This window comes from Morus notabilis, unplaced genomic scaffold, assembly GCF_000414095.1.
Source record: "Morus notabilis unplaced genomic scaffold, ASM41409v2 Scaffold397, whole genome shotgun sequence".
Taxonomy (NCBI): domain Eukaryota; kingdom Viridiplantae; phylum Streptophyta; class Magnoliopsida; order Rosales; family Moraceae; genus Morus; species Morus notabilis.
The window spans coordinates 425,206-439,574 of NW_010363944.1; the positions used below are offsets into that span (position 1 = coordinate 425,206).

At 35.2% G+C, this 14,369-nt stretch overlaps 2 protein-coding genes across 3 annotated transcripts in view; one reads left to right on the forward strand and one right to left on the reverse strand.

The window, feature by feature from the left end:
• The first annotated feature begins 6,341 nt into the window (after nt 1-6,341).
• Nucleotides 6,342-9,843, forward strand: LOC21399692. 2 transcript variants are annotated; one of them, XM_024170323.1, is made up of 3 exons: nt 6,342-6,799; nt 7,348-8,188; nt 9,592-9,843. In XM_024170323.1, the coding sequence occupies exons 1-2, from the start codon at nt 6,723-6,725 to the stop codon at nt 8,180-8,182; spliced, it is 912 nt and encodes a 303-aa protein (XP_024026091.1). In that variant the 5' UTR covers nt 6,342-6,722; the 3' UTR covers nt 8,183-8,188; nt 9,592-9,843. The 2 variants fall into 2 exon arrangements, with proteins under 2 accessions (XP_024026091.1, XP_010103737.2); XM_010105435.2 differs by having other exon boundaries at nt 9,589-9,602.
• LOC112092958 overlaps nt 9,600-14,369 on the reverse strand; it is a 17,133-nt gene continuing 12,363 nt past the window's right edge. Inside the window, exon 5 of the mRNA XM_024170304.1 lies at nt 9,600-9,820. Coding sequence (XP_024026072.1) covers nt 9,600-9,820 — 221 coding nt within the window. The remainder of the gene's footprint in view (nt 9,821-14,369) is intronic.

Below are 14,369 nucleotides of genomic sequence, written 5' to 3' on the forward strand. Positions count from 1 at the left end.
TAAAAGCCTAGAGCTGCACTCTCGATTTATATAGTGTATTTACAAAGCTCTGATTAGCTCTGGTCCATGACTCAATATATTAGTGTATCATCCCCATAGGATATCCATAATCGACTTGAGGTCTAGTTCCGTTTTACCTTCCCGATTACATTTATCTTATGTTCCATTATCATACCATCGGAAAAATACTATTCGTATCATTACAAACAGTAAACCATTAGATAACACAGAGTAGTCCAATGGCTGAGCGCTCATATTTTCCAATCCACTGATAATGCATAAGAGGATATCATTGACTCTTATAGGAGCTATGGATTCCACTATCTATGAATAACGAATCTACGCATACACGAGTCATACCCCCAATGTACCAGCAAGCGTACGTTTACATAATGTCAGGATGTCTCCATTTAGTACATCAAATGATATAAGTCAAGTCTACAGGTTCATCATCCATCTCAGGATTAAGATGACAACATATAATTCATCAAAAGTGAATTGTTTTATTCAAACAGAATTATTAATTAAAACAATTCAACTTTGGTCCGATCCAATATAGATTTTACCATTAGAAACTATATCAATGTCTCCACCCATGGAGTCCTACCTCCAACGACCAAGACAAGCCGTCTCCGTTAGGAAGTAGACAACATAACAATCTTAACATGAATAAAACACCCAACTTTATTCCCCCGATTGTGGATCATAAGATTTAGACTATCATCTTTAGATTCTTGTCTTCCTTATGTTCTTCACATTACATGCATGACCTGAAGATTTAGAATGACAGTCTCAGACTTTTAGTTTGCTTATCATACATTCAACTATTATGAATATAAAGAGGACAATTCATAAATATATAAAATAAACAAATCTTTATTAATAGTCAAAATATCTCAAAGAATATTGTTACATTTATTCCTAAGGGCATAAACGCTAACAGTAAGACCGTTCGGTCCTTTGTAATTTTTTAAACTTAGTGGATTGATCACTGTCTGGGCATGGTCCCGCAGATGTAGGTGTGCGCACCGAACTGCGATATCATTTTCTGGTGTCCTTTATGTTCATGCATTATTTTCCTGCATTGTTGTTTTGCTCGTTTAATTTCAGATTTTCTGTTAAAACAGTGTTACAGTCAAGTGTTATAACACTCTTTGTGACACCAGCGACAAAAACGGACCTAACAATTGGTATCAGAGTGGTTCACTAACAGTTTGCTTAGTGAGATTTTGGGAGTCTGTCTGTTATAAGAGGGATGGATTTTCTGAAAGAAGGAGGTTCAGTTTCACGTCCTCCCCTCCTAGACGGTTCCAATTACTCATATTGAAAAGCGCGTATGAAGACGTTCATCAAAGCTATTGATGAAAAGGCATGGAGAGCTATCTTGACTGGTTGGGAGCATCCAGTTACAAAGGATTCTGAAGGGAAGGAGATATTGAAGCCCGAAACTACTTGGTCAACCGAAGAGGACAAGTTGACGAACAACAATTCTAAAGCGCTAAATGTTATCTTCAACGGGGTAGATGTGAACCAATTCAAGCTCATTTCAACGTATGAAATAGTCAAGGATGCATGTGAGACATTACAAACGACATATGAAGGTACAGCTACCGTGAGGCTCTCAAAACTTCAAATCCTCACTACAAGGTTTGAGAACCTTCGAATGCAAGAAGATGAAACAATTTCTGAGTTTAATTCAAAATTGTGTGATATTGCTAATGAGGCATTTGCCCTTGGAGAGAAAATATCAGAGGAGAAGCTTGTGAGGAAGGCCTTGAGGTCTCTTCTATGGAGGTTTGCTTACAAGGTGACAGCTATCGAGGAAGGCAAGGATGTCCAAACAATAAAACTTGATGAGCTAATGGGTTATTTGCGCACTTTTGAGATAAATATGGATGAAAATAAAGAAAGAAAGAAGGAGAAAAGCATTGCCTTTCAAGCCGAAGTTGATTCTGATGATGAAGAAGACTTGGCCCAGTCCATAACAAGGTTGTCGAAGAAATTCAACAAGGTGATGAAGAAGGTCAATAGGAAGAATGAGAATTCAAGAAATGACAACTCCAACAATTTTCAAAAGAGTAAATCTGCAGCAAATAGCACAGAATTGAAGACAAAGAATAAAGGTATTCAATGCCGAAAGTGCAACGGATATGGACATATTCAATCCGAATGCGCCAATACTCTAAAGAAGAAGAAGAAGTCTCCGAATGCGACGTGGAGTAATGAAGACTCTGAAGGCAGTCATGAGGATGAAGACTGTGTGAGTAACTATGTTGCTTTCAATGTTTATACTGATCAAGGTATTTCTGCAGACAGTGTTACAAAAGGTGTCGCAGACAGTGTTGCAACACTGCATGTAACAGATTCCGTGAACAGTGAAAACGAATGACATTTTTCAGATTCTGAAAGTAACAGTGATGGTGAGGAGTTGACTGTTAAGGCCATAGAGGAAGCTTATAAGACCATGTTCAGCAAATGGGTTAAAGTGTGTGAAATGAATAAGTCTCTACGAGAGCGAGTTGATGAGCTTGTTAAAGAGAATGATATGCTTAAGAAGGCTGCCGTAAACTATGAATTTCAAGCTGCTGAAAATGAAAAAAATCTGCAAGACACAAGGGTAGAATTGGAGTGCACTCAAAAGTCACTTAAAATGATGAATTCTGGTACCACCAAACTTGATCATATTCTCTCTGTAGGAAAAGCTAGTTGTGATCGTCATGGACTTGGCTACACTGGTGAATGTTCAACATCCAAGACAGTGTTTGTGAAGGAGACACCCGCTTCTGAATCTCAAACTATCCTCAGTAAGAAAGGTATTATCTTACCCCCACAACGTAAAAAGTTTGTTCCCATATGTCATTACTGCGGTTTAGATGGCCATATAAGACTAAGATGCTACAAGTATTTAAATGCTTTGAAGAGAGGTATGCTCATGAATCCACCAAATTCCGCAAACTCAATAAGGACACCTAAAGCAAAGATTGATGTACAAAATAAATTTCCTAGACTTGTTTGGATAAGAAAATCTGATTTAAGGTGTCATAGAGTTTGCACTTCTTTTAAAGTATGTACTACTAACTCTGAGTATTGTGGTAATGGTAACTCCAAGCTTTTGATAGATCATAAAAGTAATATGCATGGAAGAATATTATATTCAGGGGGAGTATTTCATCTGGTGTTACGACACTTTCTGCGACAATAGCTTCTAAAAGGTTTGGTTCTTTTTGTTAGTACTGTTAGTTTTGCCAAAAATAGCCAAAGGGGGAGATTGTTAGTGCATTTTGTGTTGGCTTATTTTTGGCAAATTGGTTGTAAGATTGGCTGGCATTGTAAATTAGTGGCCCTCTTAAGGAAAGTCTTGTTGTCATGTTTATTGGCTGCAAATCAAAAGACTTGATTGCTGAAAATCAAGAGTGGACTTTTGGGGAATTAATTGTTGGTGATCTTGAGGCTTGAGGCAGGTTGAATGAGGGTGAAATGGCAGAACGTGTAGAGAGGTGTTGTTTTTGAAACAGAGAGAGGGCTGAAAACTAAAAAGATGATTTTGTTCATATCAGAATGAGATTGTAATGTTAAGTGTCATTTGATGTGTTGCGACGAATTGTTAGAACACTTTCGAGTTGGTTCTTCGGGAGAAGATTTCTTTAATTTTGGGAGGAAACCGTCAAGTCGAGTAGTGCTCGCTGATCAAGCTTCCTAAGAAGATTCTAGGCAACAGTGACATTGTCAAGGAGGGAGTCGTTGAGTGTGTAAGACTGTTCGGTCCTTTGTAATCTTTTAAATTTAGTGGATTGATCACTGTCTGGGTGTGGCCACGCAGATGTATGTGTGCGCACCGAACTGCGATATCATTTTCTGGTATCCTTTATGTTTCTACATTATTTTCCTGCATTACTGTTTTCCTGGTTTAATTTCAGATTTTCTATTAAAACAGTGTTACTGTCAAATGTTATAACACTCTCTGTGACACCAACGATAAAAACGGACCTAACACATCCAAACATACACACATAGATACAGTGATAACTTCAGTAATGGCATCGGCATTTTCGTTTTGGCCTAAATTTGTATTAACACAATACTAGAGCTCTGTTATTAAGAACTAAGCAGTCTTATTCCAGTATTTCTTAGATTCATTTAAGTCATTTTTGCAGTCACTTTCCTAGGAAAGAACAGTTTCTCACTCGTGTTTATCAGTTGTTCTTTGTGTTGTTTATTCTCTGATACACTCCGAGACCAGTATTAACAGCCGAATTCTCTTTGCATACCAGCAAAAGTAGCAATGCTGATACCAGTTTTCTCTCACCTTCATAATTTCAGGTTTTCTGTTTTTTGGTTTTTGTTGTTTTAGATACCGTCTCTGCCAACCTTCATAGCTTCAATAAACACTAGTGTGGTCAGTGAGCAAATCAGCAGATTTTTTTCAATGAAATCGGAACTACATAAAAGAAGATTAGCAACGTCTATTTAACTAAAAAAAGAAGAATAACATACCTATAAGAATTAATCACGTTACTTAGTTTTGTCTATAATTTAGCGCACATTTCCCATCTAAACCACCCAGAGGAAGGGAAAAAAAATGAACAAACTTCTCAACGATGGAAAACCATGCATGATAAGCACAAAGAACAGAGCAAAAAAGAAATTAATAATAATAATAAAAGCAGATTATATTACTGCATAAAAAGGAAACCAACTGCTATAAAACGAGATTTCACTTATCAACGATGGAAAAAGGGAAATGTTTACTTTCTTAAGGCTAGTTTTCATTTTGGGTTTCAACTTTCTTACCTACTAATTATCTTTATTCAACACGGCCTTCAAGTATCGCTCAACTTAATCAAATTTTAAAAGCATCTTTTAGATATTATACATCATCACAGACATAACATTCTTAAAGCTTCCTTAAGTGAGTACAGAACAACCAAAATCGACCCGATTTCTGGAAATAAATGTTCAACCAAAACATTGAAGACCTAGAAAGTGAGAATCTTATAATGTCTGTGCTACTTTTCAATCTAATACAAAAGGACAGCTATCCAACCTCCATAGCAGAACTATTATTATCAGAATGTGAAGCAAAATGTCTTCAAATCTTTCAACGGCGGCAATGAGATCATGCTTGGCAACGAATTAGCTCCGAGACGTAATTCTGATCTCATTGCGGTATTGGATCTGCAAGACCTGACAAACAGATTACAAGTGATAACGCATACGAAATACTTGTGCAGTAAAAAAAATTCTCAAGAGAATTGAACCTGACGACTGCGACGGTCTAAATTTCTAATCTCACTAGCTTGACACAATACTTGATATAAAAATAAGGAAGTCAATTGGAGTTTGATAACATTTTGCTTGAGAGTTGAGTTTAGTTATTAGCTTCTTAAATTCTTTTGTAGGAGTATTAAAGTCTTCTTTTAGGTTCTATACATTCCCATAAGCATACGGCAAGTGCATCAAATCTGAAGATAAATCATCATTAACTTAAAGATAAACTTGAAGAAAAAGTGTGTTAAGAACTTTGCAGTAGAAACCTTCTATAAAACTGTGGTAAGGTTTAAAGCTTACTTCGATTTACACAATAATCGAGGACTAGTTCGATTCATTAATATGCAAAACAGCAGCTTTTTCACTCATGTTTATCGATTGTTATTTGTTAATTTTTCCCCTCAAAAACCTGAAATCAACTTTAAGGACTGGATTTTCAATACCGGTTAAATAGGAAATCCGAGAAAACTACTTAGAAAAAATAAAAAATTGAAGTTGCTCTTTGTAGATCATTGAGACGTTTGCTTCCTATATTCGTTCTTGATTACAAATCATGATTTATGGTTATCTACAGTATTTTCTCTCATAAAAAATACACGTAAAACGAAAATAATTTTAAATCTGAATACATTTTTATTTGCTAATCCCAAATTAAAATAAAAAATAAAAAATAAAAAGAGACGAAGAAGAAGAACTCTTAACTGCCCTGTTATTGAATAAACTCTTCCATAATCTCACCTACAAATAATAAAATCAGAAACAAAAAAAAAAAGGAAAATAAAAACAAAAACAAAAATTCTTTAAAAAAAAAAAGAGAAAAAGAAAACCCCAGGAGTGAACCACTTCCACTTTTTCTCTTATTTTTCCCCGTCTCTTCAGACTTCTAACTCAAGAACGAACTCAAACTTGTGTAAAAAAGAAAACTAGTTCTGTTCGTTATACAAGAAGAAGAGAATTTCCCTTCTTCTTTTTGCTTTCTCTTTCCATCACATCAATGTAGATTCTTTGTTATACGAAACAAATTCTGCCCTGTACTTTCCCAACGCACAAAACACATTATTATTCTCTCCTAAATATTCTCCTCCTTTTTCTTCTTTTATCTCTTCCTCAGAGCTATTATTTTCTTGGAAAACCTACCTTGTTTCTTCCCAATTCACCACTTTGTCTATCGAAATTTTCCCATTATCCAAACGTTAATTCTTTCTTAAATCGGACCCAGTTTCCCATTTATTCTTAGGCTCTTTTTGCAACGACTTTTTTGCCTGTTCCTCCGGGTCATTTGGATCTGATAGCTCGTGATTTTGTGGTGATTTTGGTTTCATTTATGTTTCATATACTCTGTGAGAGTATTTTTCGAACTGGGTTTTGTTGTTTTCTTGTGATTGTTATCTTAATTAATTATTTAATTGGATTCCTCAAAACGTAATTGAGCTGTTTCTTCTCCATGTATAATAATGTCTCAGCAGCAGCAAAACCCTCATGAGGTTTTGCAATCTCTGCAGCAACCAGATTTCAAATCCTTCTCAATAAGGTAATCATTTCTGTTTACAGAAAATAATGGTGCTAATTTTTTTTTCTTTTTTTCTATGTGGCAATCAGTATTTTTTCCGTTTTGCACTGCTTATTTTCATGAATCTCTGATGTAGATTTCTATTTCCATTTGCTCTCTTCATATATTTCAATATCAAGTCGAGTATTATTTGTAGGAGTTAAAGAAACTTATGGAGTTTGCTTAGCATAGATTATTTTTCAACTAAGTAGAAGATAAAGCTTAAAATTTGTACTTTAATTTAATCATGGAAATAAAAGGGATGATTCTAAGTTTATATTTGAATTTCCCACTTTTTAAAAGATTTTTCAGGTTTAATTATCTATTTATTTTTGAAGAACAGGTAGGATTTTGTTTTTGAACTTTGGTTCTTATGTATGAGACTATGAGCTAAATTACTATTCTATTCTCTGTCTACTATCAAAGTTTTTGCACATCAATTTCCTTCTTCCAAGCATCTCAATATATGTTAATTTTATGAATGAGTGTTTTATTTTTTACTCTTTTTCTTTCTTTGTTATATATTGCAGACAATATGTTCTTGCTTATCGTCAGAAAGATGTCTTCCACAACTGGCCATTTCCAGAAAAGTACTTGCAGATGTGTCTAATTCACGGTATCAGTGATGTCTTGCCACCATTTCAACCCCACCATTTAGCTATTGAATCTATTAGAGGAGGCCTTAGGCATTTGAATTGTTCCCGACAAAGTAAAAAAAGTATAGCTAGTCCCGTCCATAGAATTCATCAAACTACTATAGACCAGGAGGCTATTTCAAAAGAGGAATGCAATTTGAGCAAGAATGATGAAACAGTATCCAATATTTGCGGTGATGTCAAAGACGATCGCCATCTATCCCTTTCTAGCAATACTTGTGAGCATGAAGACAATGATAATCCCCTCAGTTCTGATGTTACTTCTAGTATCATAGTTTCTGAAAATCAACCTTCTGCTGACATGTCAGGATTCCTCCTTCGTGATCATCGGTGCAATGAGACAATGAATTTGACCAAGAGGCTGGGACTTAAGCGAAGAAGGCATAAGGGAAAGCACAAGAAGAAATCAGTTGTTGATATATTATCTGTGGCTAAGCCTTGTACATACGAGGATCGGTTAAAGATGAACGAATTGTATTCTGGTTTGAGCAAGCCTCATGAGCACATGGTTGAAGAAATTGAAGAGGTGACAGATGTTGAGAAATCTGAGCTAACGGAGGATTGCTTAAATAATAAGCTTCACACAGGCAATTGTGAAGGTGATATTGATACGCTAAATGGAAAAGGATGGGTAGTGAAGTTCAAGTACAGTGGCTGCAGTTTAAAGTCCTGCAATATGGATCCAGAAAAAGGAAAAACGAATGCATAACTAATGGTACGGTCTCGATTTATTTCATTAATTATTTTGCTTCCTGTAAGAGAGAAATTATTCTATTGCGGAGACTTTAAGTTGGTATTTACTAACACAAGCAATCACGTATGTTATTGACATAATGTGCATAAAATCCTTCTGAAACAATTTAAACATCTCAGGAGCTTATGATTATTACCTGCAATTATATATAATGGTTATTGTTAGTTTATCAATCCATCCCGAAAGCTAAAGCTATTAGGAGGTGGGTCAACAATAGTTTTATATTTTATCAATCCTCCTCACGTGTGGGCTGGATAATGAGTAATCGTATGGTTAAATTAATTGAAAAGCCCAACACATGAACATATAATAATAAGCTCGAAATATATTAAAGACCCAACACGTGATAATAATTTTAAATGGGAATAAAGAGTGAAATTACGGGGTTTGAACTCAGGGTCTCTCTTTCAGATACCATGTTAGTTTACCAATTTATCCCGAAAGCTTAAGTTATTAGGAGGCCAACAATAGTTTTATATTTTAACAGTTATCCTTTTCTAGACCTCCTTTTTCGAAAATGCTCAGATATACCTCAAAGAAATAGCTAATTAGTGTGTTCATGAATCTCATGAACGGCAGCCGAAGAACAGAAAATTGTTGTCCTAGCTTGTGATCACAATAAGGAATTAATATATCTGATACAATTGAAAGTTCATACTACCCGTATGCAATCTGCAATTTGTTGGAAAAAGGATCTAACATGTATGTTTTCTAGAGATTTTGCTAATATGGAATTCACGCATTAATAATCTATGATGGTCTTAGTAAGCAAAGGAAAAGTAACTGCAAAAACTTCAAGTAGTTACTTGTAATTAGACCGCTATCGCATCATGTTAAAGAAATGTCAGCATTTGATGACAGCATTTAGTATGGTTAAAAATGCTGACCGAAATGGCAGACTAATTTAAAGTGCAAATGCACAAATACAAGCTTATAGAATCTTGTACACATAGCTGTTAATTTTTAGCCATTTTCGGCTGTTCCAAATAGCAGATAGACCAAAATATTTTGTTTTGATCAACCTCTTTTATATCCCTTTTGTTGTTGGAAGACTACTTGCAGTTACTCACATTCTGATAAGTGGAAATCAAACAAAAACCAAGAATACTAATGAGCTTGGTTGTCAAGAATCATTCAGCTCGTTTTTCCTTAATACCATAGTATATGATTTGCTTTCCTTTTTGTGCTTCTACATATCTTAAGGAAACGAATAACCATTCTCGTGGAATTAGCTAACCGATTTAGCTTTGTAAGCCTAGTCATTTTCTCTATTTTCTCTTTGTTTGATCAGCCAGAAATATGAAACATCTTAAATTGATTTTTTTTTTTTTTTTTTTTTAACTAATCTGTTTACTTTTCAGCAGTAACAAAGTCAGTGAATCACTTCTATTCTACAAATTACAGATTCCAGGTTGCAATCATCTGCATTATCAATCTCCAAGTCAAATTTAGCATGATCAAACACATAACTCGAAAGAGATGATGGGGAGAGTAACTCATACACGTTGGTTTGTGTGACACAGTCACGTTTTTCTAATAGAATCTGATTTTCCAGCTTTTCTAAGTAGATTTTGTTCTTATAATTCACAATTCCTGGTTAGAGAAGGATAGTAAGAAATAGGGTAGCAATTACATACCTGTACGATTAGTGTAGGGGAAACTGTTGTTTGTATAATTTATAACATTGACATTGAAATTTCTGCCAACCCTAAAGAATTTGGAGTCGTGATTTATCGGCCAAAGACATTGTTTTTCTTCAAATACTATGGTCTAATCTGATTAAAACTCAAAAAAGAAAGTACAACATGCAAAGGTACCAAGTAGATTTGGTCTTAGCATACTAAATAGGGCGCTAAAATCCTCATCTCCAGGGGGAAATAACACGGCGATTTCAAAAAATTATATTTTTCCGCCAAATGTCAACTACAAAACAAAGATTAGTCACAGTAAAGAGAGTTATGGAATGAGTTAATTTCCATACATAGTAGAAACACTTTTGAAGCATACTTTCAAGCAGAAGCCAAATGCAGCCTTTCGAGGAAAGCGTAATAGCTCACTGGTCTAGCGACGATTCACCGAAGCTGCTAAGTGATGAAACCTGAAAGCCACCTTTCCAAGTGTTAGCAACGGAGCAGTATCAACGGAGCAAAACTTGGGAGGAGATGAGCACAAGCTTTTCATCATTATCTGAGTTGTGCAACAGCGTCTAATTTGTTTAGTACTGCTCATCCAATACCAATTATCTACGCCGAGAATTTGTTTCTAGATCTCTCTACAAGGCTATAAACACGCAATGAAAAAAAGGCTGCTTGAAAGAGATTACACAACTCCACCATGGGCGTCATTGTTGTCTCTTTCTAGTGCTGTAATCATCTTAATTCTTACTGTTTCTCTTTAGCTGTTTCTAAGACAAGTCTCTTAATTTATTGAAACCATTAAAATTTAATGCTAATATCACAAGAGAATAGTCAAGAAACTAATCCTTTTTCATAAGAATAAGAGGTATGTTATCAAAAGATAACAAGTAACCTTTATAACTAATTCAAAGCCTGTGCAAAACAATACTAAAATAGAAAGGAAGAAGATATCATTGCCAAGTTGTTGTAACAATGGACTGATTCAGAAAAGGAAAAATCAAGCAAAACTATAATATATAATATGTTCAAGTCAAGCAAAATTAAGAATCTGTGGTCTACTTTTCTAACAGGAAGATAATTTTTTCAAAAAAAAAAAAAAAAAACAGATACAGAATATGTCCTCCAGCTCCGGGACTCTCAGTTCTCTTCTTATTTATTTTTCCGACATTAATTTGGCTTTACCAACTTTTCTTAACAGAAGTTTCTAGCTTTCTATGTACTAACTTGAGCAATAGTTACGACAGTAGTACATATACTTTCCCGCTTGGCTTTCAAGTAAATGTGACAACTGACAAGTCCAGTTTCTTTTCCTAAACTTGTCCAAATATTTTAGTAAGTCAGCTGGTATTTAATTAGTTGGAGATTTTTCTGTAAATATCAAGAGATCTGAGACACTATTAGCAAAAGTGAAAGGGTTAACATCTCTCTAACTTGGAGAAGATGTCAATGGTCTAGAAACTAGTAACCCGTCTCTTTCGCGAGTATGAACCACAGCTCAAACCTTTTTGCTATTTTGTTATAATGTTTTCTCTTAAAAAATATTTGAATTTCTATTCAAACTTTATGTTAAAACCTATAAACCAAACAGTTGTTCTCTGTTCAAAATAAATAAATAATTGAGAACAAACTGGCATTGAAGCATACCCACCAGAAACTATTTTTCACACCCTACTCTTGTGCTCGGGAGTGCTTGGTATGCTGTAATCACAACTAGAAACTCCTTTCTGGTGTACCATTTGAAGCTTTAGCGAGTGTTTGCTATGCGGAAATCAGTAAGAGTCACAATACTAGAAAAGTGATCAAAGGTAATAATATTGCTCAAGTTAGTACATAAATCATCTCTCGGATTCCAGAGGAAACTTGCTGTTATGACGTTTGGTTGTATGCAGGAATGTTCTCTTAAATTCTCAGGAATTACATATTTCGCATTTGGTTGTGCATAAGAATATTGAACTCTTTCAGGTATGCAAGAATGCCAATATTCATGTATTAAAATAATAGTAAATTAATCTGTGAAGGATCTCCTTCTTAATTTCCTTGAAGTCATGTCTAAAGATTGAGCTGCTTGAAGAATCTGTGTGGCACTTTGGTCTATCTAGTCTGATAGAAACTCTTTCATCCACCAGAAAAATGAAGGAAAAGGCTTGCCTCAAGTTTGGTGGAAGCAGCGCAGTGTTTCATCACCGAGTTTTAGGTGCCGAGTCAAAATTTAAAGCTCTTCTCCTTTTGGCCCTTCTTCTTTGGCCGTGGCTAACTGCTGGTCGGTTGAAGCTAAAATATTCATGCATTCAATTACGATAGGTGCCGTAATTAGAGGTGATGCAGGCTCAGATTTTGGGCGGCCATGGCAAAAGAAGCTGGCGGATTGGTTGAGAGTGATTTTCTCAAATGCAACATGTGCCATAAGGCTCAAACTCAATTTCTCTGGATTAATTTCATAAATTCTCCACAAACTATATACCCTTTTTTAAAATGCTTCTTGATGTTTCAAAACCATTTAAAACACCTCCCGATCTATAAAAAAATAAATCAAAACACATCATTTATCCATTTCCGTCCATAAACTTAACAGATTATGTTGACGTTACATGTGATTAAAACTTTAAATTCTAATTAAACTTATTCAAATGATTTAAGTATTAAAAAAAATAAATAAAGAAATAAAGAAAACCCTTAAAAACTAGAAAGGGGTTAATTACTAAAAAAAAAAAAAGGGCTGTGCTACAGTTCCCCAACGTGGAATGACTATTCAATTCCACAAGCTAATCTCTGCCGTTTGTGGAATTGACGTGACATATTTTATTAATTGTAGAAAATCGGACGGCCATTATCTTTTGAAGGCTGTGAAGGGTAAAGGGAGAGCATGTGCTTTGAATTTTCTTTTGTTTCTTTCATTCATAAGTGAAAATATTTATTGAAACAGTAGAAATCCCACCAAAAGGCTGAGACTTAAGCGAAGAAGGCATAAGGGAAAGCACAAGAGGATATCAGTTGCTGATATGTTATCTGTGGCTAAGCCTTGTACGTACGAGGATCGTTTAATGATGAACGAATTGTATTGTGGTTTGAGCAAGCCTCACGAATCCATTTTGTTGGTATTTACTAACACCAGCAATCACATGTGTTAATGACATTATGTTCATAAAATTTCTCTGAAACAATTCAAATATCTCAGGAGCTTATGATTATAGCATTCAGTTATATATAAATGGTTACTGTTACTTTATCAATCCATCCTAAAAGTTTAAGGGGTTGTTCTTTTGCAACAAAACTCAGAAAAAATTTAAACTCAAGTTACAACTTTATTTAAGTTCACGTTCTTTTAAGTTTCAATTTTATTCAACTTTACTCAACTTTATTCAAGTTACAACTTCAACTCAAGTTATAACTCAAATTCAACTCAAAAATTACACTCAAGTTACACTACAAAAGAACATGCCCTAAGTTATTAGAGAGTGAGTCAACAATAATTTTATATTGAGTAGTTATATTTCTACCTCAAAAACTCATATATGTGTCACGCCCCCCAAACGGGGTGGGTGACGTGGAACTCGATTTGGGATTAATAAAGCAGATTCCCAACCGGGTCCCACACTTAACTGCATAAAAATCTAAATAAACGACATAATCCAGGAGCCTCTGACACACAGGGCTCCACCCCACAGGACATACAGTATCATACATACATGCACATGTAAATAATCAATTACAATAGACATCATCCACAATCTAGTAAATCCAATATTAAATAGGTTTACATAATTTCTCAAATTCCTTACATTTGTTCAAGAGGATAAACTCAATCCTCACTTGATCCAAGAGTAGCAACTCCAGCTACCCTGCACCGCTCCTCGAGTCTCCTGGGAGGGGTTTAACATTTAAAATATAAAACGTGAGCGAAAGGCCCAGTATGATATAATTCGAAATATTTAAAATAAATGAGCGCATGAATAAATGATTGAGTACATAAATAAAATAAGACATTCAGTCCCGACAGAACAGCCGGAACCTCACATCCTTTTTCTCAAAGGAAATATAACTGAAAATAACCATATTACAGGCTTCAGCAAGTAATTAGTACAAATTACTCACCTCACCAAGTGCCTCGCCTACCCGGACCGGTTTCAGGTTCTGCCCCCGAGGATGCACTCTCCGCATCCTATCTAGGCTTACAGCAATAGACTCTATTACCAGTTCACAAGATCTCTTTGCTTAAGAAATCATTTATTAAACATTTTGAAATCGTTATACGCCCCCACGAACTACTCAAGCCGCGGGCCCTATGACTGGATAAGCCATGGTTTTCAAAACGTTTTCTTTCACAAACCAATCCCTTTCTTTAAAACATTTTCAAGGCCAAAAATCCTTTTTGAAAACAGGCTCACAAGGAAAAGGAATAGAAATCCTACCTCTCACAATCAAACCTGGGACTAGCGTTGCCCTTTTCCGCCTTCCGCTTCCTCAAGCCCCTTCAGTCTGAATCCTCAGCGATCACTGATGCAAAA

What these genes read in the sequence shown, in the direction of transcription:
- LOC21399692 (XM_024170323.1), top strand. Translation starts at nt 6,723, where the DNA reads ATGTCTCAGCAGCAGCAAAACCCTCATGAGGTTTTGCAATCTCTGCAG. An exon ending in TTCAAATCCTTCTCAATAAG is followed by an intron (nt 6,800 to 7,347) that starts GTAATCATTTCT and finishes TATATATTGCAG; the next exon opens with ACAATATGTTCTTGCTTATC.